This window comes from Gobius niger, assembly GCF_951799975.1.
Source record: "Gobius niger genome assembly, chromosome: 18".
NCBI classification, from domain to species: Eukaryota; Metazoa; Chordata; class Actinopteri; order Gobiiformes; family Gobiidae; genus Gobius; species Gobius niger.
In genome coordinates, this window is record NC_136869.1 from 18475433 (window position 1) to 18500370 (window position 24938).

General features: G+C 43.8%; 1 protein-coding gene across 4 annotated transcripts in view; it reads right to left on the bottom strand.

Annotated features, from left to right (window-relative positions):
- Positions 1-24938, bottom strand: part of dlgap1b (discs, large homolog-associated protein 1b) — an 89805-nt gene that overhangs the window by 8315 nt on the left and 56552 nt on the right. For all 4 annotated transcript variants that reach the window (XM_079576055.1, XM_079576053.1, XM_079576054.1 and 1 more), the window contains exons 6-8: positions 24234-24495; positions 1153-1523; positions 602-681 (exon numbers count right to left, since the gene is read on the bottom strand). In XM_079576055.1, coding sequence (XP_079432181.1) covers positions 602-681; positions 1153-1523; positions 24234-24495 — 713 coding nt within the window. The remainder of the gene's footprint in view (positions 1-601; positions 682-1152; positions 1524-24233; positions 24496-24938) is intronic.

Below are 24938 nucleotides of genomic sequence, written 5' to 3' on the forward strand. Positions count from 1 at the left end.
TTTAGAACCTGCCACCCTTCTTCCTATTATTCATTTTCTATTGTGGGGTATTTCTGTCTATCACCTCGACAGCAGAAGTTTGTGTGGCGCTGAATCATCTTCACAAAGAGGAATAGTAGCAGAAGTGTGACTGAGGCATAGGCAATTACTGAGAAAAATGGGCGAGATGGTGAGAATACCGTAAATGTGTGTGTTTATATTTCTTACAGTACATTGATATTACATTGAAGTAGCAATAGTTTTCTTCTCTTTCACTTTTCCTCCAAACGTTTCCTTCAAACAACAAACACTTCCGCCAGATAACTCAATGAAATAACTACATCTCCTATTTAGTCTTTAAAACTTGGATGCCTTTGTTTCGAGGCCAATAAATACCTTATCCTTTGAGCTTTGCTACTTCTGGGCTGGTGCTGCCTTTTGATTTCTCCAAAACTGCACAAAACTGCCTTTCTTGCCAAAGAATTTATCACAAACTATGAGCGAGTCCTTTGTAATGCCTGGCTAATCTACCTAAATGGGTCACAGGTGTAGCAAGGAACAGAGTAATACAAAGTACTGCAACTGCCGCCCCAAAATGAATTCATTTATAACATGATTTTACCATCTCTCATCCTCCACTTGAATTCCGATGGACTGGAATTTGGACTGCTCCTCAGTCGGCCCTTCTTCCTCAGGATCCACCTTAAAAAAAAAAAAAAAAAAAAACAGTATTGTTGTGATCTCCTTGACACACATAGTTTTCTAACAAAGGACAGTGCTTTCGTCTGAATAAATACAAAAAAACCTATAGAGCAGGGGTGTCCAAAGTGTGGTCTGCGGGCCAAACATGGTCAGTCAAGGAGTTTGATTTGGCCCTCTTAAGAAATGATTTTTGTGTCTACTTTGATTTTTGATTTGTGCACTAAACAGGCTGTCTAGACCAGCCAATAGTTAGAAAGAAGTACAAACTTGCCTGTCCTCCTTTTATATATATATATTAAATAAAAATCTTTATTTTCAGTATAAATCTAATGAATCTCTGTGCTGCCAAAATGTGTGGCCTTTGACCCTTTATCATGCTTTTCATTTTGGCAAAAGGTTTGAGCGCTCCTGCAGTACTATGTGCTAAATTTTGCAATCCATTTTTCCTTTAAGTTCCACTGCCCCACTCACCTGTATCCCTATGGAGAGGCACTTCCGGAGGGCGTCCCGTTGTGCCTTGGTATCAGCGGTGACGGAGGTGGTGGCGGTGGCAGTGATGGTGATGCTGTTGGTCACGTGCTGGCTTGCGGGGCCGTGCACCTGGGCGTTAGCTGCCTCTATGGCTGCCGTTAGGGCCTTCATGCTGTCGATGCTCTCGGTGGAGTTGGACAGGCCTGGCTGGGAGCTGATGCCCGTCCTGGCCCCCGTGCCCCCCTCCATGTAGGCGTCCTGGGCCGACTCGGTGCTGCTCTGGGCAGTTATGGAGATGAAGGGTTTGGACGGGGTAATCCGTGGCGGGACGGGGGGAGGCGTCTTCTTGTACGTGGTGATGCATGATGACACTGAAAGAAGAGGGGCAGGAGGATGTAGTGTCAAAAGTATATTTGCACATGTTTACGGAGCACACGTGAGCAAATGTGAATATTGCATAACAAAGAAGAGAAGTGAGTGCAAGTGAAAGGTTTATTTAGTTTGTTTTCAATTTTACAAGTACACATAACTTAAATGGTGTTACTCACAAACATTGGTGCAATCAGTTAACACTATAGACAGAGCTTCTTGAAGGGGCTGGAGTCACAGTATATTCAATAAATGACAATTACAAACTGTACTGTATAAAATGTAATGCCTCCTGATGAAACTTACGGTATACTGTATATCCAAGCTTGAAATTGGAGCAGTAACGTTCATAAGAAAAGTACAAATGCTTCAGACTTCTAATGGGTCGAGCAGTTGTGATAGCTTTGATGAATAACAGAATAAGTGCAATGAAAATAAGAACTGTGTGTAAATATGAATGAGTAGGCAATTTAGCATCATCTGAAGTGACTGTATGATTTGTTCCTGACAGTTGATGTCTTGCTTTACACTTAAGCACGGGAGTCAAAATGACCAATAGATTAGGGCCAACTTTAACGAATCACAGCCTTGTCTAGTAATAGGATTAGTATGTCAGCCAGTTGACCCACTGATCTAGATGGATAAGCCTGTCTATGCTTCTACTGTACACACGCTGAACCATTCCTTTGCTTTAAAAATAGCTGTGTGACTTCCTACGTGTTTAATTGGATAACGTTGCTTCAGACCAGTGCAGTTGTAAGCTTGCATTCACAAGAAGTGGTTGCTCATGGAAAAACCCAACAGGCCATTGGTCAGCCTAAAGATAGAAACAAAAACAAGTACAGCTCCTAACTACATTATGCCTTGGAATCTTCTTCCTGGCCCGGTGCTAATGTCAAAACTAGGTCGCTATGAGAGCACTGTGGAAAAAAAAAAAGTAGGACAGAGGGTTTCCTGGATGCTTTTAATCCCACCAAAAGACAAACATCCTACCGACGGGATGGCTGCTCTGTGTGTGGCACAGGCAGGCTAAGGTTGCCACACCCAGTTGGGGTAGCCATGTCTAAAACTATTATAGCGGGACTTTGTTTGCTTTGTGCCTCGCCATCTCAGTGACAGGTCTTCACACACTCAAGGCAGAGTGAGCCGTGACTTCATCCGCGGCAGAGTCATCCTCGGCGGATCTCTCCGCCCCTCCGTCCCACCCACGCTCCGCCCCCTCTGAGGCGCTCCTGGATGATCATAGGAGAGATTCTTCTGTCAGGTTTTGACAAGAGATGGAAAGTTCGGAGACAGGATGACTTTTATGTTTGGGAGATGAGATCACAGTGTTTAGCGGTGGTAAGCGGAGCCACATGAAAGACGAGTGAGAAAAAGGTTTAGTGTTTCCTGCAAATGCAGTAGTCATTAAAATATACTGTAAACGCAGGGATCTGAGCCAAATTATTCATATCAACATTTCAGGATTTTAAATAAAAAATGATGCACTGATGATGAGTTCTGTGTGTATTGTACACACATTATACCGTTTTGTTTTGATTATTTTTTTAATACAATATTGCAGTGGTCAATCACTTTTGCTCTTGATGGGCACCAGGGAGGATAGCAGCTCTCATGCAAGTGTGAGTGAAGGTTCTCTATTGAATACTAATAGTATGCCTTTTTTTTATATTATTGAATTTAACCTTCAATTAAATAAAAAGAACAATTATTTACAAACATGAAGTGGAAGTAGGTCATCATCATTTATGACCCGGGGTAGTAAACCATCTACTTTTCATAGATGTAAAGATGGATCCACAGACCTGCTTGGGACTGGGGAGGGGTGGGGGCATCCTTCAGAAAACCTACGTTTAATTACAAATCACTGCACACTAGAGAGAGAAGGTTATTTGCCGCGGTGACCTCTAAAGGAAAAAGCTGCAATGAAAGAAGTAGAACCCTAAAAGGTTACAGAGTACAGAGCCAAAGTAACACACATGTATAAAAGACAGGGAGTGAGGGTGAGGTCCCGGCCTATCAGTCGTGGAGGTTCAAAGGCTCGAATGTCAGCCCTTTCAAGGCTTCTATCCCCCGAAGTCATCTAAAAGTCACAAAGTGTGTTTGTGCATGAGAAATGGAGACTGCATTTGTCTGTGTGTGCATATCCCCCAAGTCCCAGAGCAGGCTCCAAGTACAGAGGATTTTCATCCGCTCAATGAAGCTACATATGAAACGGGAGACGCCATGCCGGGTCCCACCTAGCTGTCACTGAGAGAGCTCAGAGTACCAGGGTTTTGAATGGCGAGACAGGTTAAGTAAACACATCAAGAGTCCGAACATGCCTAAGTGCACACACACACCGCAACGCAGACATGCACACGCAGGCACCGAGGTCACACAAATAACATTGACACAAGCCAGCGCAATGATCCCACCTCTCCACATCAATGCACACCACACACTTCCTGCCACTGATATGTGCCGCATCAATCAGGCTGGAGCTGACAGTGACCCAGCCCAGCTCATACACAAAAGATCTAACATTATAACAAGGACAAGTATCGAATTTAATCCTGTTTTAAAGTGATTGGTGCAGAAAGCTGGTGTGTCTGTTTTTAGTATCCATAGAGAAGTAATAAAACATGAAGCTCACATGGCAGCGTGAGACACCTCAGCAGCCTTAGACCTCCCACACAGACAGTCAAGGACGCTGCGTTTGACAGAAGCAAGAATGTGACGCACATTCACCAGCCTCTTCAGGAGGAATGAGAGCTGTTGAGCAGGCGGACATAACATAACTGCACTGATACAATCTCAATTACCAAACACATAACGCAGTTAAACTCTGTCTGCACTAGTTTAAAAGCAGACCATATGTGGACACTGTCATTGTGAATAACAAAAACTGCGGGGGCCAAAGCCTTCTTTCGACAAATCCTTAAAAGTCCCATGCTGACAGGTTGGTGTGAATACCAGTTCCTCTGACTGAGCACTCCCCCGACCTCTGGGCCAGATTAAATCAAAGAGAGCTCCCTGCCCTCCCCCAAGACAATCTCATTCATTTCTTCAGCCTTTCAAACAAAAACAGAGCTCTGCCTCCCTAAAGCCCTGCTCATATGCGTGTCCTGTTTGTGTGTGAGCCTGCATAGGTGTACTCTGTTTCCTTTATTTAATCACCATGTTCATGCAGCAGACAGACTGAAGGCAGGCAGCTGCCTTCTAATCTCAAATCTGTGTGTCTGTGCGATAGGCCACTTCAAAGAGCAGACGCTTTGACTTAGAGGAGAGCCAACAGGAACGGGCTCCCCCGCGCGGGGGCCAAGGGCATGTCCAGCAGCGTCCAAACAAATACTGAGCAGAGAGGGGCGGGGCGGGGAGCACTGACAGCTGAGCCCAGCTGCACCATGTTTGGATGAGCCTCTGCCAAAGGGAGAGGGAGCAGAGCAGAGTTGCCGACTGGCCCCGTCTGCCCGCTCACTAACACACACAGTTGGAGTCCTTTGTGATAGCGTCACCATGGATACACACAGAAACATCAAGTTTGTGGAGGCTTGGCGCTTGACCAGGAGAAAGCTTCTGTTGGACATTTGTTTACCTTGAAAAGCTTACAGTGCAGCTGCACACCAGTGCACAATAAGTCAGAACAGAGCCATAATAAGCTCTCAAACATCCGGATATGAGTGTGTGGAAAACAATTAGGTGGCTCACAGTAAATAAATATCTGAGTCTTCTTAGCCTAAAGCAGTGCCATTGTGTGGATGAACACTAAACTCTACAAACCAGTTTGCCAGGGACTAATGTTTAAAGGCTTGTCACTTTTTTCTGGGACACCGGCACGAGATGACAATAAAGTGAAACGTTCACACCGGGTGACGTTTCACTGCTGTTGCGAAAACAATATCCAATACAAGGCACATCCCAAACGGCTCAACATGACAGTCGGTAAACAACAAGCATGACTGGACCAACTATTGACTTGGGGGAAATAACACAAGCTCCACTGGCCATAATAAAAGCCTGACACAGTCACAGCTCACACTAGTTTCAGCCACAACAGGCCATGTTCACATCACATACAATAGAGCTTTGAATGTTGTGAGCACTCTGAGTCACCTGAAGTCTCCAACAGAGCCTCATGTCTGTCTGCAGTTCTGAGCCTGCAGAGGTCAGGGGTCAGCCCAGAGGGTTTCTGCTCTCCAGATGCCTCCACTCCTCAGACACAATAGCTCCTGTGTGAGTGCAGCTAGTTAGTGGCCTTTAAAGGGGGTACATATATAGCCTGTGTGAGAGTGTGGCTTTGGATGTGTAGCCTTGATATATTCTAAACAAACAAACCGCAGTAAAAACAAGTAGTCTCCAGGATGTGAGCAGAAAACTGTTAAAGGTGTGCTCAGACCAACACATTATCAACAAAGCAGAGAGCTGAGCGCGGCCTCTTTGACAGAAAGCATGTCAACAGAGGGTGAGTGCTCTCATGGACTAGTGTCTCCTGAATCACCAGATAAGAGACTGTTTACAGCTGTCAGCCGCAGCTTAATCTGGCAGGCAGCTGCTCCCTGTTAGGCAATGCATTCACTTCACTTAACCCACTTTCCTGTGTTCCAAGTTCAAATAGACAGCCTGGTTACCTGCATTCCACTGTTATGGCGTGACGCTCAACTCGCCCTGTCAATCAGTGACAGGCGGGGAGAGGCAGGCTGGGACACTTTCCTTTGTTGGAAAATGATCAGGTTCTCTGCTGGCGTAAACATTTAGGGACTGTCAGTTGCACAGGCTCGATGATTTTGTTTTTGCTTATGCTGGGGAAAACAAGAGGATGTTATTTATTATTGGGTTTGTCCATAATTTCCGAAAATAAAAACATGCATGGCCTGCAAATGACTCAACACAGCTGCACAACTGATCACAATCTAAGTGACAAAACAATGAAATCCCAAACCGAAAAGTCTGCAGTCATTTGTATGAAAGATTCAGCTAATGACAGAATATCCTTGTAGTTCTTATTATAAATCTTGCAAAGATTGTTTCGCAGTTTATATTTCAGTACTGTGGGCTAAGTATTGCATCTAAAGCACACATCGCAGATCCAACACACACAACCCAACACACTAATCTTCAAGACTTTTATACGAGGCTTGTTCATTAGAGCTGCCTTGGTGGGCTGCAGGCTGCTTCTATTGTTCTCCGGTGCTTTTTGCCAAGGCTTTAGTCTGACAGGTCCACCACCACCAGAGGAGACTCATCACTCCTTTGTCTCAGCCAAAGTAGTTGCCTGCGGGGGTTAAAATGGAGCACAGTCACCCAACATGAGGACAGATGAGGGAGGGGGTAAAAGGAGAGACGAGTGAAGAGCCGTTTAGCCTGGGCTCTTTCCTTCAGTTCCTGTACATTCCTGCTGCTTTGCGGGGCATAAACTCCAGCCTTAGCACTAAGGCTAAAGCTAACACGCCCACACATCTCACGCATGCTTTCACTGCACTCATTTCCCACAACTTTGCTCAGCGGCTGACTGACTGAGTGACTGACTGCCGGTGTAGGAGCAGACCAGCTCACTGTGTGCGAGTGACACATCGCATTTGTCGACACTGACAGCATGGGCCGGGGAACAGGCCCGGGGAGCGCATAATTTACGGCACCCTCTCTGACAATATATGTAACTGTCAGTATGATTCAGCTACCACTTGGCCAATGAATCTTTAATCTGTTTCCTCGGTCAGTGGTTCGGAAACTTTACTCACTAAGGACCTCCAAATGCCAACAGATCTCACACCGTGGTCCATAAAAGAACCCTGCCAGGCTTAAACTATAACTAAATCAGGTCTGAAATAGGACTAAACATGACGACAGTAGTTCTAAACAATGACAAACCCCCGGAGATGACAGAAATGTGAATAAAATTGACCACCACGGGAAACAGAGAACCACTGACCCTGGAAAGAAGTGCAAAATGACCACTTCAAAATTGCTTCCCAGGCGAAAAAACACCCACAAAACAGGACAGCAATGTTGCCACCGCACTATCTCCAAGTTGTTCCACCACAGTTGCTTCCTGATAAAAACAAGACACACAAGAACTTCATGTGACTGAGGTCAAAACCGCGTGTAACAGAGGGGGGGTAAAAAAAAACAAAAAACACAACAACACAAACCAAGATAAATGAATAAACACACAATGCCCGTGTCCAGTCCTTGAAGGATCACTGCACATACTGCTATTACCATATAAATGCAACGTGTGGTCAAGAGTTCACCGCTCCACCGCTTTGCAAACAGGAATAGTCAAAGGAGGATTTCCACAATTAATTGCAATCAGAACGACGCTTAAGCGAATTGCATGTTATATCGCTTTCCCACAATACTTGTATGAAAAATTGCCATTAGATATGTATCCAGAGGCAGCACTGAACCCTGGTTAAAGGTTCCCAAAATTGAAATGACTCAACACAAAAATTAGCCCGGAAAATTAGCTTGCACTTTTTACAAGCCCTTCCAGGAATGCCTTAAAACACACAGCTCAAGTGCTTCACAGTCAGACGGTTTTTTTTTTCTTTTCTTCCTCCCCTCCCTCCTTCCTCGCTCCTCGCATTCCTTCCCCATTTTGCCTGTTTGACGTTCTTTGTTCTGACCACTTGCACATGGAGGGGAAAGGAGACACTGGCAAGGCCTTAATCCCGAGCTGGAAGCACGCTAAAGACATCTGTGGCTCGAAGAACCCCAAACGTCAGGCCTGTTTGAAAAAGTCTTCTGTACCACTACACGGGCGCGGAGTGGGTGTGAGCATCTCAGGGCCGGGGCAAATGAGAAAAGAGAGACATAAAGGTAGGAGGTGCAGGACTGGAGTGGGCTTTTGGAAGGTGGGTTGGGGGGGATTTGGAACGAGAACCAGGCTACACTGACGCACTGTCTTTTGTGGTTTCAAGTCCTGACCTCGTGACCCTATACATCCTGTCGGCGGAGGGGGGCGGGCCGAAAGATGAGATGGCAGCTATAGGCACTGTGTATAAGCATCTGTGGAAGGCCAGCTCGGTGCAGGACACTATGTAACAGGGCGCAAAGCTGCAAGAAGGAATCTAAAGACTATAATTTGGAAGCTGACTTGTGCATTACACTAAACCTCGCTTGACAGGGTGGCCACAGTCAAAGATTGCGTCTCCGAATGTGCAGTGATTTAAATGCTCGGTGTACATTTGTCCAGGCTTGGTGAGGACGACAAAAGTTTGAGGCGTTTCTTTGTGCTTCTTGTATGATCATAAATACATTTCTAAATAGCGTTCTTGAGTTCCGTCAGTGGTTGTAAGTGGTTGTACTCTTTCAATAAAACTTCTGTAAAAGTTCTGCGGGCGGCCTGTTTGGACAGACTCGTCCTATAACCGTCCCCTACAATGTGTGTCCCCCTCAGGTGCGACTTTTCACACCGCTCTCTGCTCCGTCTTCCCGTGTGTTTACATCCACTCGGCGCAGATTCTTACAGGGGGGAGGAACAATGGGCCCTGCCACATTCCCACTCTCCTGCTGAGCTCCCGTTTGTCTCCTGCATTCCTTTCCCCATTCATCTCTTTCTCTCGCACCCCTCCTGGACAGAGGGAGAGAGAGAGAGACAGAGGAAAAAAAAAAAAAAGCTCCTGCTACTTTTTAACCGGGGGAGGGGTCCGCAAAACCCTCTGAGTGGAATGATTCCTCCCGAACACAATCCTCAGCCCCCCCTCCTCCCCTTTCCTTTCGTTTTACTTGGTTAGTGAAGCAGCAAAGCTCAAAGAAAGAGGTTAGAATGAGGAGATGCATTCTTTCTCTGGTGCTTGGTGTCTCTCGGTGTGGACTAGGGGGTGAATTGTGGCTTATTTTTAATGACTGGTTTTGAAAAAAAGTGGGAGGGGAGAGGCTGGATGGCTTTTGGGAACATGCACACACATACACACCGTCTGGAGTGACTTGTGCGCATAGACACGCATTAGTGCAGCAGGGACTTTCACCGAGAAACAAGTCTTTAATTTGCAACGGGGCCCGGCCTCCCACACTGTACAGCCCAAACCACCCACTTATAGCTATCCAGTATGCACCATTCCAAAGTTAGGGAAGGGTGGGGGGGATACGTTACTCCCTCGCGTGCAGTGAAAGCAACCTGTCCGAATTTCACATTTCCACCCTCAAAAAATGCACATCATAAACTTACATTTCCGGACAGATTATTCCCCACAAAAGTCAAACTCCTTTCATGTTTTTCATTCCCCCGGGGCTTTGCTCTACGGGCCCAGCCCTGCCCAATGTCAGCACGCAGGAGCCGGAGGATCATCTACAGTCAACACTGAGGAAATCCTTTAGGGCATTTTCTTCTGTTCCCCTTTTTGCTCTCCCTCAAGCCCGAAACACAATCAGGAAGCAGACAAGGGAGACCGCCTACCTGACAGAGCTGCCATAGTGGTTTATAGGCCAAATAAAGCCCAAAATCTAATCGCAATATGAGAGAAGGCTGAATATGCCAGTAGACTCACACTTGTAAAGGTCTAAAGTACAGGGTTAGCAATCTTCGTTAATTATGAATCCCAATGGAAAAAGAATATTGTTTGTTTGTTGACATTACATTGCCTCCATGATAATTGCTGCCTTTGCGATTTGCCAATTGCGACCTTTATAACTGCGATTTTGAGAGAGATGTGTCGCGCAACCCTAGCCCACACTGAAAAGAGGCATCAATTCTGACATTCACCTCAGAAGGTATCACCAAGGGAGGAAAGCAGAAGAGGTAGGAGCAGTTCAGGACAGCAGGGGTGCACTGCCGCAGCCATTCTTTGTGTGTTGTGCTGTGCTCCTGTCAGCTCCTCCCTAAAAGCCCTTCTGAAATCCCCCCCCTCTCTCTCTCTCTCTCAGTCTCTCTCTCTCCCTCTTGTCTTCTCAATGACATTCTGATGCCTCGGCTTCCTGTGTCAAAAGATTTCCAAATGTTGCTCCTTCCTCCATAAAAAAGGGGGCCATAATCAAAGCAGCCCCCCGAGATCAAGCTGGGACCAATTTAGTCACGAGTAAACATACAGTAAACACATAGCAACCGCCGACTTGAGCCCTAAATCCTACGCAGAGCTCCCATTGACTGCTATTGTGGATTAGAGCGTGCACGGGCAGGAAATCGCAGCGAATTCAAACCCCCCAATTCAAGCGCACGGTAAACACAGGTGATTGATACCCATTCCGTGACAATTACAGTCAGAAAAAAAAAATATCAAGCATGTGCCTGCAGGTGAGATGCGAGTATCGCGTTGGACGGACGTGGGATTGGCGCCTTATATAATTAAGTCGGGAGACAGAAGGCGTTTGTGCATCAGCGCGTTTCCCAGACGCTACAGGGTTATGACGACACCTAGTGAAAGTTTTGAGACTGCAACGCATTTTTTTTTCCTGCCTGAATTTCATAGCTTGCATCTTACTCTCTCTCTCAAAAAAAATGACTCATCTTCTTGCCAGTTCGTGCAACCAAAAGTTAATTCGCGAGCTGGGAGGAAATACTTGAACGCAGGGAAAAAACAAACAAAAAACACGTCATGACGCCTGATCTGTCTCTCATCTTCCTAAGAGCAACTTTCATCAAAAATGCTGATTCCTCCGTTCTTAGCGCAAGTGGATAGCGACAGTACAAGTTCCCACTGGCTTGCATTCTCAGACAGTTGTGACAGGATGAAGTAATTACGGCCTGACGCACACGCGCGTACGCATGAACGAACGCGCACGCAAAACAAACGTGCCTCGGATTTATCTCCTTCAGGAAGAGAGGCGATCGCCAAATCATAGTTTTCCCACATGTTGTTCCCGGTCCGGGCGCACGCGCCACACACGTAGCCTTCAGTGACGCTTATACAATGCGCGCCCGCATGGATAGATACAGGCTCCGCTTTTATTTTCTACGGTTCTAGTGTGTCACCGCATGCCTAGACCCAGCCCTTCGCTTCCTGTCAAACACACGCACGCGCGCACACACACACACACACACTCCTGCTGCACGCTATCCCCATCAACTCGCGGGGTGACAACATTACGCAGGGCAGGTGTGCGCAAAAAAAAAAGAAAGAAAGAGAAAAAAGAAAGAAAGAAAAAGATGGACGAGCGAGAAATCGACTCATACACAAGGCGCGAGGCGGGTGCTGTTTCATTTACATCCTCCCCTTTGGATAATAATTCCAGCTGTATCCCCCGTGGTAGCTTTGATCAGATGACACACAGGTGCGGTTCGCATGCACGGGCCGAGATGGGAGCTTTATCTCGGCCCCTGTAATTAGAGCGAGGGTGGGGAGACCGAAGAAGAGAGAGGAGCGTGCGTGTGCGTGCGTGCGTGCTCGACAAAGCCCAGAGACGCATTCCGCGGGCACTGCGTCTTCAAAGGACGTCGTCTGATCCGCTCGTATATACATCAAGCGCGAATGTCAAGTCAGCACTCGAGGCTACAATATCTCTCGCACTTTTGACAGAATCGCTACATCCTGTGGTTTCCGTTCACGATGTTCTCAACACAAGTACCAGTAAAAAAAAAGAGTGAAAAAAGAAAGAAAATGCCTGGAAGTGATCAGCGGGATAATTTTAGAATGTTGCCCCAAATCCTAGACCTACTGCTGCTGAGGGTGAGACATCTGAAAACAATTAGGGTTACAAAACATGAGCGCAGGGCTCCATCTACTGGCGCAAAGCGAGAACCGCAGCTCCTCCACTGGTGGTGTGCGTTCAAAACGTTTGAAAAGACGGAGGGGGCAGGATAGCCATGATATTTTCACGAGTGGGTGGAGTAAATTAACTCTAGTAAAAGTAGAATGAATAAATAAATAAATTAGCCTGCTTGAGTACAGAGTTTGACAGTAAAAGTCTGAGTCGACGCATCATAAAGCAACATGAAAACATGAAAGTTCTGATACATACAAATATACACCGAGAATGAAGACAAAGGAAGTATTTCTTATGATGAGAATCAAGAATGTAACTATTGTGTTTTTATAGCCTATATGTCAACATCAAGCTCTTGGCACTTGCAGGTTTCTTCCCTTCCTGCTCTGAATATTATATTTCTATAGCTCTGGGCACATGGAGACTGTTCATGAGTGTATCGTTACAGCAACTTAAGTAAACAAGGGACACTTTGTAACTGCTCAAGTATTTGTGAGTGTGTCATCAGCTAAGACTTAATATGTTAATAGATTCTGAGGGAATTGAGGATGCTAGAGATTGTTGTCTTCTTGTTGTTGTTGTTGTTGTCTAAATGCAGCAATACTTTAAAAAAAAGAAGAAGAAAAAAAAGCACAAAAACAGAAATAACGTATCCTTGACATTTTACAAAGCTGGATCAGATCAAAATAATCATTTACTTCTCGCATAAATTAAAGTGTGGCGACGTGTTTCTAGCAGCTCGAAACAAATTGGGGCAGCAAATAAAACCAACCAAACAGAAAGCACCTTGTTCTTTCCGTATTACTTTGTTCTCCTTATGCTGACCTTGCCTTTTGGGAACTGCCATTTTGCAAAAACCTTTTATCGCTCTATCGGCTTAAATGCCAATACATTGAAACAGCTGCCACATCTGCTTGTGTAACCGTTCCCCGGAGAAAACACATTTAAAGCGTGCATTTTGAGCAGACTCTGATGGCCTGGAACAATTTGAGAAGGCACCCCTGGGAAACTAATGGAGCCCAGGGGTGGGCAAGGTAAAAACAGCGATGACTTTAAGCTGCGAAAGCTATTACAGGATGAGGACATATGCAGAATATTAAAAAGGCCAAATCAAAGTCCATGGCATCAAATAACGAAAAAGGAAATGTCCTGTGTAATTTGACTTTCTAACAGCCTTTACATGTGGATGTTTAGCTGCAGGTTTAAAGCTATAGCAGCAACAGGATAATGTGCCGGCCCCATTCCTTAATAAATGAATAATGTATAAAGATGAGCCTAAATGATTACAAAGGTAAACATTTTATCATATGGGCACAATTAACTGAATACTACTCTTTTCTTTCTCTAGAAAGAAGGAGACAAGAAGAAGATAATAATAATAATAATAATAATAATAATAATAATAATAATAATAATAATAATAATAATAATAATAATAATAATAATAATAATAATAACACCTGTACATATAGGGCATTTTTTACGATGAAAGCCTTTCACTTTGTACCTGGAAACCATGGATCAACAATCTAGTTGGACTGACGGATAGCACTGTGGGGTTTGGGGAAGGGGTGGGAGTTTTTTTTTCTTTTTTCTGAAGTCTGTTTTTTGAGGTGTTTTAGTCATGTTATGTGTTTGTACATGTAGTTTTTGTCTGAATATTGTGAGATTTATTTCTTTTTGTCTTTTTTTTTGTATTTTTGTCAAACGAAGCATTCAGTAACTTCAATAATGGTTAACCTGTAAAAAAGATTTGCTTCTCAATAAAAAAAAATTTGAATATTTTTACGATGAATTGATTAATCGCTTGGCTGCAAAGGGGGAATGAAAGTTTAATTTTGTCAAACCTTTTCTCACATAAAGCTAGAGTGGTGCAGCTTGAGGACATGAAAATGCAGTAAACTTAAAGTGAACGCTTGCAGGAGGCTCGTAGTGCTAATTCTGCTTCTGATTGGATGACACAGGGAAAGATATATTCATGAAATGTACCATGATACATACCCTAACTTTAAAAACAAAGCAATTGTATGTATTTACCAGAAAACGATGAATCGATTCCTAAAATAGTTAGGACTAGTTGTCAATTTATCGATTACTTGTCTCAGCCCTAAACACATAATTAAAACATTATGATATATAATATAAACTCTTGATTTCAGCACGCGAATGGGGGTAGAGTGACGCAGATGTCCAGGCTGGATCACCCAAAGCTCTGCGTGTACTGTACAAGCCAGAGCATTATGAATCTGGACCGTTCTAGGGCCTAAAAATAGCAGCTGGTAGGTGCACAGGCATCGCTGGCATGCAACAACTCAAGTGTGCATGACTCAAACACAGATGGCTGCTCAGAGATGTGTCATTGCTCTGTCTGTCACACTGTGGGGTGTAATGGAGCCCCCCCCCCCCCCCCCTCCTTCCTCTCTCTCAGCACACACTCCAGTTGTAAATAACGCCGGTGTGATCCTTGCTCCCAGAAAGGCCCAGCAAGTCGCCCCTCTCTGCCCTGTGGTTGCTCTTTCTAATGGGCCCCAAGTATATCTGACCTACATGCAAGGGGGTTAGAGCTGGGATGCTGAGCCAGACTTGTGCTGTGTGATGCTGGGCCACACCTGTCACTGCTGGGACTGACCCCTCAGACATATCATCCACAAATAGACTTGGAGCTGGGCCGGCTGTCAAAACAGTCCGGTAAGCATGAGTGAGACTGAGAAGTCATTAACTCAACGCCAAGTAGCATAAGTGTATATAGGGGATAATTAACACTTCATTGCAGTTGCTTCTAAAGAATAATCCATGACAATACAAAGTAAACCTTATTTATCAAGATCAGGTTGTTTTCCCCAAACTACCCTTTGATTGTGGTGCGTGAATAAGCAAAAAATCCGGGGACAGGCTGTTAATATATATATTTGTAAAGTGCGTCATAATATAAAGCGGACCCCGGTACACACTTCAATGTAAAACTGAAAAATTAAAATGATAAATCGGGAGCATATGTAATTTTGATTGCAGGATCAAATACGACAGAGAGCCTGCTTACCCTCCCCCCTGGGTTCACGTCTCAGGCCAAAACCTTATGTGCGTAATTTTTGTTAGGATTAAAAAACTCCATTCAAGTCTCTAGTTTATTTTGACGGCCGAACAGGCACATTTCCGGTGCGTGCCCTTCGGAGATCGCTGTTGCGCTTGACATGCTCTGTCTGTAAACAAGAACCGTGGCGGTACTCACTGAGGCGAACCAAGTAGTCCCACATGGCGAGCAGCGCGCTGGACACACGCTCTAGTATCGCCATGATAATAATAATGACGTGTCCCGGGACCGATGGCGCGAGTCTCTCCGAGCCTTTTCTCCTTTCACTCTGACGATATGAGATCTTAGGTCAGGATGTGGACGCGCCTCGATCATAACCCCCCGCCCCACAGTGTGCACGGAATAACTCGTTCGACTCTGGATGGGACAGTCCCGTTATAAAAATATAGGCTGGGCTAATTTGTTATGCACTGCGCAGCCTACGTGGCGTAAAACGTACAATTATTTGACTTTTGGACATTTTAATTGTTTATTTCTTGCAAATTCTAAAGTCTTAAGTCCTTAGTAAAGTAGCTCCATGACCTGATCATCTCATAGTAAAAAGTTGCCAACACAAATCTAGAAGAGAATTGTGATATCATTGCATTAAGCGCCCGAATTAATGTGTTAGAACCATTATTCGTTTGCCAGTTTTTTTTCCCTCGTGGGAGAAAAGCAACTACAAAAGCTGATATATAACAAAATACAGCATGTTTTTTCTTTCTACCATTGCTTTAAAATCCCGAATCAAGATCTAATTCCCTGTTTAAGACCTTATGCTTTTAGGCCACATGGCAAACGGTTAAATTAAGAGCCCATAGAAACACAATCAGATTAATTTTAATCACTGTGGTAAAAATACCTCTTGAAAACCTGCCAGTGAAATAGTAAAAGATTGGTGTAATTGGGTCAAGTAGTGGTTCTTCAATCCACCCACTCACACGTTCAGGAGTGTTGTGCGGCTGTGAGCCCCTGGGGGCAGTGTTGTACAGGCTTTGACTCTTTCAGCAGCCTGCATTTGCTCCACATGAAAAATATCCAAGCTGCAGTCCTGATTAATACAGGTTTGAATATATATATAGTTATCAATATGTAAGTTAGTTATTATTATTCTACAAAGAGGCCCAGTAATAGTCCTAGTATAATCAGCCATTCTTTCCAATGCTTAAAATTGGCCACGGATACGTCAACCTGTGACTTTCAGAGAACCATCTGTAGGTGAGCTGCATTGGGGGCCGACCAGCCCAGCAGCGAAATGAGGTCCAAGCATTTGATTATGAAGTGCCTTACTAAGCAAAAGCACAGTGTTTCCGAGGTACAGGAAAACCCCAGGCACTAAATTAAACATTGGGCCAACAACTATTACATGAGCGAGATGAGGAAAGCCGTTTTAGCCAATCTCTCAACACCTCAGTAAGAAGATATGAGAATTTGGAACTGAAAAAACGACAACTGGCCAAGAGAGGAAAAAACGATGGCACACTTCCCAGACATAAGATGCAATCTCTCTGGTAGCTTACTCTGGTAATTGGCCCAAACAAAAAGTTCTTCTATTACATCATAGGAAAACTAAGTTATGTCAAACCAGCGTAGGGAGGGAGTGGATTCAATTTAATATGGTAAATGAATATAGAATAATGTGCAGGAATATGTATGTAAAACAAGTCCACAAAACATGCACTTTTAGAAGGGCTGCTACACTGAGTTCTTTTCTTTTTTTACAAAACCATTTCAACACAAGACAAGATTTGAGGAATGAATGGTCTTTGAGACACAGATCAGTAGGGATGAGTAGTTTTGCTGTATTAGTATCAAATACTTCCTGAACACTTTAGAAACTGACCCTAAGCTGTGTCAATTTAAAAAGCCCTTTACTGTACATGGAGTTAAATCAAGGCGAAGGAGGGAAGGAGACCACCACTTGGCATTCAAAGAGACACCATCAAAGGACAGCTGTTTCCGAGGACTCAAAAGATCATCAATAATAATGAGCCAGGCAGCTCAGTCAGCGGGCAAACAGAAGCTCATAGGTCATACTGGAAGTGTGCCTGGTGTGAGATTTAGGAATTGGAAGGAGAAGTGGCAAAGAGAAGTGCCCGGACAGTTCTTCAAAAGCATCATGCAATATAACTACAACAATATCAAAACTTGGCACTTGGGCTCCTGTAGTGGTTCTCAACTGCATAAAGTGTGATGAAACGCAAGGTTCTGCCCTGAGAGGAATAAATCATTCAGTCAGTTTAGTTATCACATACAATAGTGTGTTCGCTATATTCACCAGTAGTGATCCAGCAGGTTTTTCTGTGGCTTTTTTGCTTACCTTTTTACTGCTTTGGTTAATGTAACTGTACAGATTATGATACCTGCATTCATCAAGCATGGTGGATTATCCCCATCGCCCGATCTCTAAAAGGTGGACCCGGTTAGCAGTGCAATCATGTCACCCAAGGCCAACCACAACCAAAAGCAAGTACTGTATGAAAACACATGTAACATTTTCTATTCACAACCCTATCAATATGTAAAGAAAAGGTTATGTAACATGCTCTGTGTATGATGTGCATTTGATGTCTTTCATGTCCCGACAGCACAGTTGTGTCACAGACCACTCGTCGAAGTACACATCTTCATTATGTGGACATAATAGCCCAGATACTTTTAATGCACCAAGGGTTTAATGTGTGAGCCTTGAAAGCCTTCATTTACTCTGTTTACTTTCATTTCAGGCTATTGGCTCAGCGACGAGCCGCACTCACATTTGTCCAAACAGAGGGAATGAAGAACCAAGATAAATGAACACAAAATGGAGACTGAAATTAACACACTTTTATGTAAATGATGGATTCTTTATAAACTCTTTTCATTATTCTGGGAATGAGCTGTGTGCGAGGTGTAAATATAACCACCCATACCCCATTTGCATATTAGTAGAGAAGATTATCATACCCTGAACAGATTTCTCCCATCAACCCAAGTCCAGGCTCAAGAAGTTCTGTTGAGTCACCCACTGGTTCTGACTGGTTACCCAGAGGTTGCAAAAATGAGAACAGAAACAGACTTCACCAGTGATTTTAAAATGATTGTTTACAGACTTAAGCTATAATTGTGGAAGATACTTACAAATAAACTTTTTTTTTTTTTTCAATCTTGTAAGAAACGGGTCAACACTGAATAACACAAATAAACAACATTGTAATAAAATAAATACAGGAAACATAGCCGAGATAGTACAGTCCTCAAAAGTTGGCACCATTTGACACCTTTGTGGTTAGTAGACTTCCGTTCCCATGTACTGTATTAAAACAGCCTGTTCCGTGATCTGCCTGAGGAGCAGACTTTGAGAAGGCAGTGAGCTATAGGTCAGAGACCACCTGGGATCATTGTCTCTCTAACACTGAGGGATGGATAAAGAAAAGTCCACAAGTTGTTAATTAGAGAAACTCCCCGCAGTGAGCAGTGCAGTGTTAAATCCCTATGCTGTACCCCCACACTCTTCCAGCCTCTATCACACCCTCCTCACAGGTACAGAGGCAGCTAATTAATTACTCTGACTGACGACTCTGTTGAAGATCTAAGGAGGTGACAAATTACACGATGGCCCTTCGATGACAGTAATCCATACATCGCTGCTAACCAGAGTACACTGCTCTGCACACGCTAATACAGTACAGTCGCGCTGCAAAAGGCAATAACGCAGGGATAGGAAGAGGTGAAAAGCTATAGAGAAAGGGATGGACTCATTTGGAAAGAGTGGCTGGACATTGTACAGTCAGATTAGTGATTCTACTATGTCCATTCATCATGTGACCAGCTGAGGCTACATATAAATGGTCACCGCTGAGAGGCTGCTGCTGAGAACATGCACATGCAGGGCTATTATAGAGAATGATGGGAAATGGATTTGCTCTTAATCAAGACCAATTACCGTATATAAAGATAGCCACAGAAAAAAATAGCTTCACCCCTGGAGTTTTAGACAAGGAATGCAATTGCGATCATGAAAAAGAATGAAATATGAGCAGCTAAATTAAAACAAGATCGCATTCCTGATAATGGTTTAAAATAAAGGGTTAGGTTTTATAAACAAGAAGCCATGGAGACAGCATATGTTTGTTCAGTAGATGTTTGAAATGGTGAAATATCTCCCAAAACTTGTGTCTTCGCTGTGCTCGCCTCTCCTCAGGCCTGACTTGCACCTTTTTGCCATCACGTTCCACAGCGAGGCTTTAATTGGGGACAATGTATTACTTCAGTAATTGCAACCACTCAAATGCGATTCTCCACGCAGCCCGAGCAGGCAGCGCTCCTTTCAAAACGAACGACCACAAAGCATTACGCAACTTTCGACAGTTCCTTTGTATTGCCTTTGAAAAATATAACTTGACTCGGTGCCATGTCAGACAGCAGCACTGCAGACCTTTAGTTGGTACAAATTGCTTTAATTTTCTAATGCAAATCCGCTTTGTATTCTTGCTTTCCGCAGACTTCTCTACAGCACGCAGCAGAACGGGGCGACTGTAGCCCGGAAAGTACAGTTTAGACTCCCGCACGGCTGCGCTGATAGATGGGCTTCATTACCTGCTCTTCCGCAGGGGAGACCGCTGCGATTGTCAGCGCCTTGATCGTATCTGTCTCTTTTATGGATCAATAAGTCGCCCCACACAATGGAAACGATCAGCCGGATCCTCTGCTCCCTTTAATTGTGTTGTTAGCCCGACAGTCAATAGCCCTGTAATGAGTAAATACTGCACTGCCGCTTCCTATTATTATCATCTCATTTTAAAACGTGTGGAAGGAGGTAGTCAATTAAAATCCCTTCCCCAAGCAGCGCGACGAATGTTTGTGCCGAGTCACTGCGAAGAACTTTGAATCGAAGTCGCTCCAATTTGCAGTAAAAATGGGCTTAATTAGCTGACTGTAGCATCTCCGCTGATGATTGGGGGGAGATCGCTGTTGTTTAATTGGCATAATTACAAAGAATGTACGAGTAAGCCAGAGCGCGTCATGCCGATGGTGACTCAGATAAGCACAATGTAAGGGAATGAGGGACACGTTTGCGGTAGACGTAGCCGGGGCGGGATGCCAGGACGACTCAGCGTCATGACTGCATGTAGTGACGCTGGGAAGCCAAATGCCCTGCACCAAGAGGCAAACAAGAGGGCTAAAATAAGAGCTTTACTGGCTGAATAAGCTCTGTTCTGCATTCGTCGTGCGCATTTGAGGAAACTGGGTCAGATGGATAATCACGAAGAGGGTTTAGGGTGGAAAAGTGAAACTACGCAGCGGTCAGCGAACCGAGGCCCTCCTGATAACGAGAGGAGAGATTTGGCAAAAAATGTTTTTGGCCAGATGTCAAATAGATTTCCAGATCTGTAAGAGTCTTACATGAGTCGATTTGCAATCCACAGCTAACAATACGTGGGAGCAAGGAGGAGCACTACAAATGTGCATTCAAGTAAAAAAGTAAGTCAAAACATTAAAACTTCAGGACAAACATACTGTAAGTAGTCAGAAATATCCCTTTAGACAACAATTTGGGCGTCTTTTTTGGACATTTACAGTGAATTTAACTTACTAATATTAATACCCCTTAACTTCCAGTGAGGAAAGGAACTGCACGTTGAATGTGCCTCCTCAGTTAGTGCATTTATCATGAAATCAAGAACAATCCTAAAGGGGCCGACCAGCTCTCTCCCCATGATTCTGGCCCAAAACATGACTCCGCCACCTCCTTACTGACGTCACAGCCTTGTTGGAACATTGTGGCCATTCAGCAACCATCCACTACTCCAAGTCTCTGTTGGGTCCTACACCTTGATGTTCTGGAGACTCCAGAGGCACCAGCAGCTTCAAATACCTATTCATCTGATGTGTTTGTCTGGCTGAAACCGTCCTTATTGTGCCTTTATCTGCACAAACCCGGGTGTGTCTGAATGAGCCACAAATCTCTTATCAGTATGATGATTACGCTTAATATTTCATGAAATATTGAAGGTTTTCATACCTAGACCAAGGCATTCAACTATTTCACGCTTCAGGAGAGAGATCCTTTTTCTTTCCCATATTGCTTGAAAATGATGATCTGCTTGATAATGTGGAATGTCCATTTTCAGTATTTTTTATCTTAACTGGCCTTAACCTGACAACTAATCATCCCTGGTCTCTGAGATTGATGCCAGTGATTCATAGAGCCCTGAGACACAATACCATCCATCAGTTTCATTGAAAAACTTTTCTTTTCTTTTTTTTTACCTTTTTGAGACTGAAATACAATTTGCATAATAATTTGGAACGTGGTGTATGTTACTACTACTACTGATTACCTCAATTACTACATCAACTGCAGGCTCAGTGTGAGAGTCACTAATGTAGAGAATGCAGCTGCATGCTACTCATCAGGGCCAAAACAGTTAGAATGCTGTACTTTCACTTTGCTTTCTCTAAGCATGTTCTAATTAACGTGAATCACTTTGTAAGCATTTCTTTACAATCCTCCACTGACCAAGCGCAGGAGCCGACAAACGTAACACACAGAATCCATAATGCATCCCTTCTGCCCACGCGCATGAATCTATAATGACCTATGGATTATGTATGCACACACACATGTTCACAAGTACGCAAGTCGCTGTGAGTTAAGCGTTCGCTGGCAATGTCACGATCATGACCGAAATGCGTCTTTAGAACGGCACTTCAACATGAACGGATCTCATTTGTGAGTAATATCCTTTACTTTCTGTTTTGTTGAGCAATTTTGTACAGACAGGCACTGAGCGAGGACAAGGAAAAGCATGACGTAACAGGTTCAAATCTTTTCATTATAAATTAAGGTGTAGCCTGTTGTTTGTTTGTGGTGCAGCGTTTGTTTGTGGTTTCTTCACATAATTGTATTTTAAAGTGTAACAACCATTCCCACTGAAAGCTTGGATGATTTTCAATCAAAACGTGTGCCTCTCAGTGATTAGTTCTCATGGAGAATTTGCTGTGGCTTCAGATTAAATTATTCATCTTCCATAGTGCAGACTTCAGTATATTAACCTCTTAACCACTGCCTTTACCGAGTGCATTTTCAGCAGTTCAGCTTTACCCAAATCTAAAAGCTTCTCGACTGGAGTTTACAGCCTATAGGCCAGTGTAATGCCTCATTTGAAAGCTAAGACCTACAAAACTGATCTAAGATTTTTCCTCTCTTCGTTGCTGTGTTGTTGTCACTTTTTTTGTCATATTTTTGGCGCATTTTTATTATGTTTTTTTCCTTTTTTTGGTAACTTTTCCGATGCGTTTTGTCATGTTGCTGTCACGTTGCTGTCACGTTTTTGCAACATTCTTGTTGCTAGTTTGACACTTTTCCTGGCCTTTTTTGTCATGTTTTTGTTGTTTTTAGTTTTTTGGTTTTTTGTAACTTTATGGTTAGTAAAAAAATGTTTATTTCAGTGTCAAAAAGGTAAAAAACAAAAGTTTTTCAATGAAACTCATGGCTGGTATTGTGTCTCAGGGCTCTTTGAATCACTGACATCTCAGAGACCTGGGATGATAGTTTTCAGGTTAAGCCCAGTTAAGGGAAAAACTAGACCAGACCATCATTTTCAAGCAATATGAGAAAGAAAACGGACCTCTCTGCTGATGAATAGTTGAATGCCTTGGTCTAGGTATGAAAACCTTAAGCGTAATCATCATACTGTTAAGAGATTTGTGGATGATTCAGAGCACACTTGGGTTTGTGCAGATAAAGGCACAATATGGACGGTTTCAGCCAGACAAATACATCAGATGAATAGAACAGCTGCTACAAAGCAGCAGACAGGTATCTGAAGCTGCTGGTGCCTCTGAAGTCTCCCGAACATCAAGGTGTAGGACCCTCCAGAGGTTTGCAGTTGTGCATAAACCTTCTATCCGGCCTCCCCTAAACTGTTAATTGAAGCTCATGAACAGAAACGGCTGCAGTGGCTCAGACATACATGAAGACTCATTTTCAAACAGTCTTGTTCACTGATGAGGCCGTGTAACCCTGGATGGTCAGATGGATGGAGTAGTTAGTGGATGGTTGGTGAATGACCACCATGTCCCAACAAGAGTGTCATGTCAGTAAGGAGGGGGTGGAGTCATGTTTTGGGGCAGAATCATGGGGAGAGCTGGTCGGCCCCTTTAAGATCCCTGAAGGTGTGAAAATGACCTCTGAAAAATATGTGGAGTTTCTGACTGACCACTTTCTTCCATGGTACAAAAACTGTGCTTTCCCTAACAAAATCATCTTCATGTATGACAACACACCATGTCATACTGTAAAGAATATCTCTGCATCATTGGCTTCTAAAAGTAGAGAAAATTATGTGGACCCCATCATACCCTGATCTCAACCTTATTGAGAAGTTGGAGCATCAACAAGCAAACAGCTTTCATCCAAACAGCAGCTCTGGGAGGCTATTCTGATATCCTGCAAGAAATCCAAGCAGAAACTGTCCAAAAACCCACAAGTTTAATGGATTTAAGAATTTTGAAGCTGCTATCACACAAGGGCTCCTATGGTAAAATATAACTTGACCTGTTAAGATGTTTTTGATAGAAGCTTTTGATTTGAGTAAAGATGACTTCCTAATGCTACAAATTCAACAAATGACCATTTTCAGTTACAAGTCTACCAGTTACAGACTTGATAATTATGCCGACTCTCATTTGAGTTGACAGTTTAGAAAATAAGAGAAAAATGTCATTTGCATAATAATTTGGAACTTGGTGTATGTTGCGTTTTTGGTGCCTGTTTTGTTGCATTTTAGTCACTCTTTGTGTTGCAGTTTTGTCATTTTTAGCTACAGGTTTTGTCACTAGTTTTGTTGCTTTTTCCATCATTATATTTGTCCCCTTTTTTAAGAAGCTGGGTAAAGCTGACCTGGAGAAAGTGTGCTCGGTTCAGGTGAGGGTGAAGAGATCAAGATGGTGTTTAAAAAAAAAAAAAAAACTAAAACAAGCTCTTTGAATTGATCTGCGCCCGAAGCTGCCATCAGTGGTCGTCTCCACTCACCGGTGCTGCTCTGGATGGTCCTCACAGTGGTGGTGGTGCGGGGAGGGGAGCTGGGGCCCCTGTTGGCCACCACCAGGACGCCCGCCTCCTCAGCCTCTTCCTGGGAGCAGCCCTTCTCGATGGCCCGGACATAACTGTGGCTGCGCATGCGGAAGCAGCTGGGCACGGGCAGGTCCAGTGCGTCCACAGCCTGGGACTCCATCTCGCTGAAGACGGACTCGCACACCGCCTCGATCTGCCCGTTCACCTCCACCTCACTCACCTGCCGCAGGACAAGGGCCAGAGTGAAGGAGAGTTTCAGAAATGTCCAACAGGCGCTAAACGGTATCAGTGAAAGTCAAGCGCTCAACATCAAAAGGGCAAGAAACATTTCAGTTTTACAAAGCAGGAACAAAACAATTCACACTATTCACAGTGGATAGAGTTCATAATAGGCTTTTATTTGAGGTTTAACTATTGTACCCAGAATGTGACTTATGCCCTTTTGATGCTGAGCACTCTAAATGTTTGCTCATTATCTACTGTGCTGCAGGAAGCAAGTTGTAAGAACACAGCCACAAACCAACACAATCAGAATACTGTGGAAATAATGTACAATTTTCATCACTGAACAAGTTTGTGCTCAGGGAAAATTCCATATGTATCAATTTATACTATGTTAAAGGTGCACTACGTAACTTTTTATGTGAAAAAGAAAAATAACCT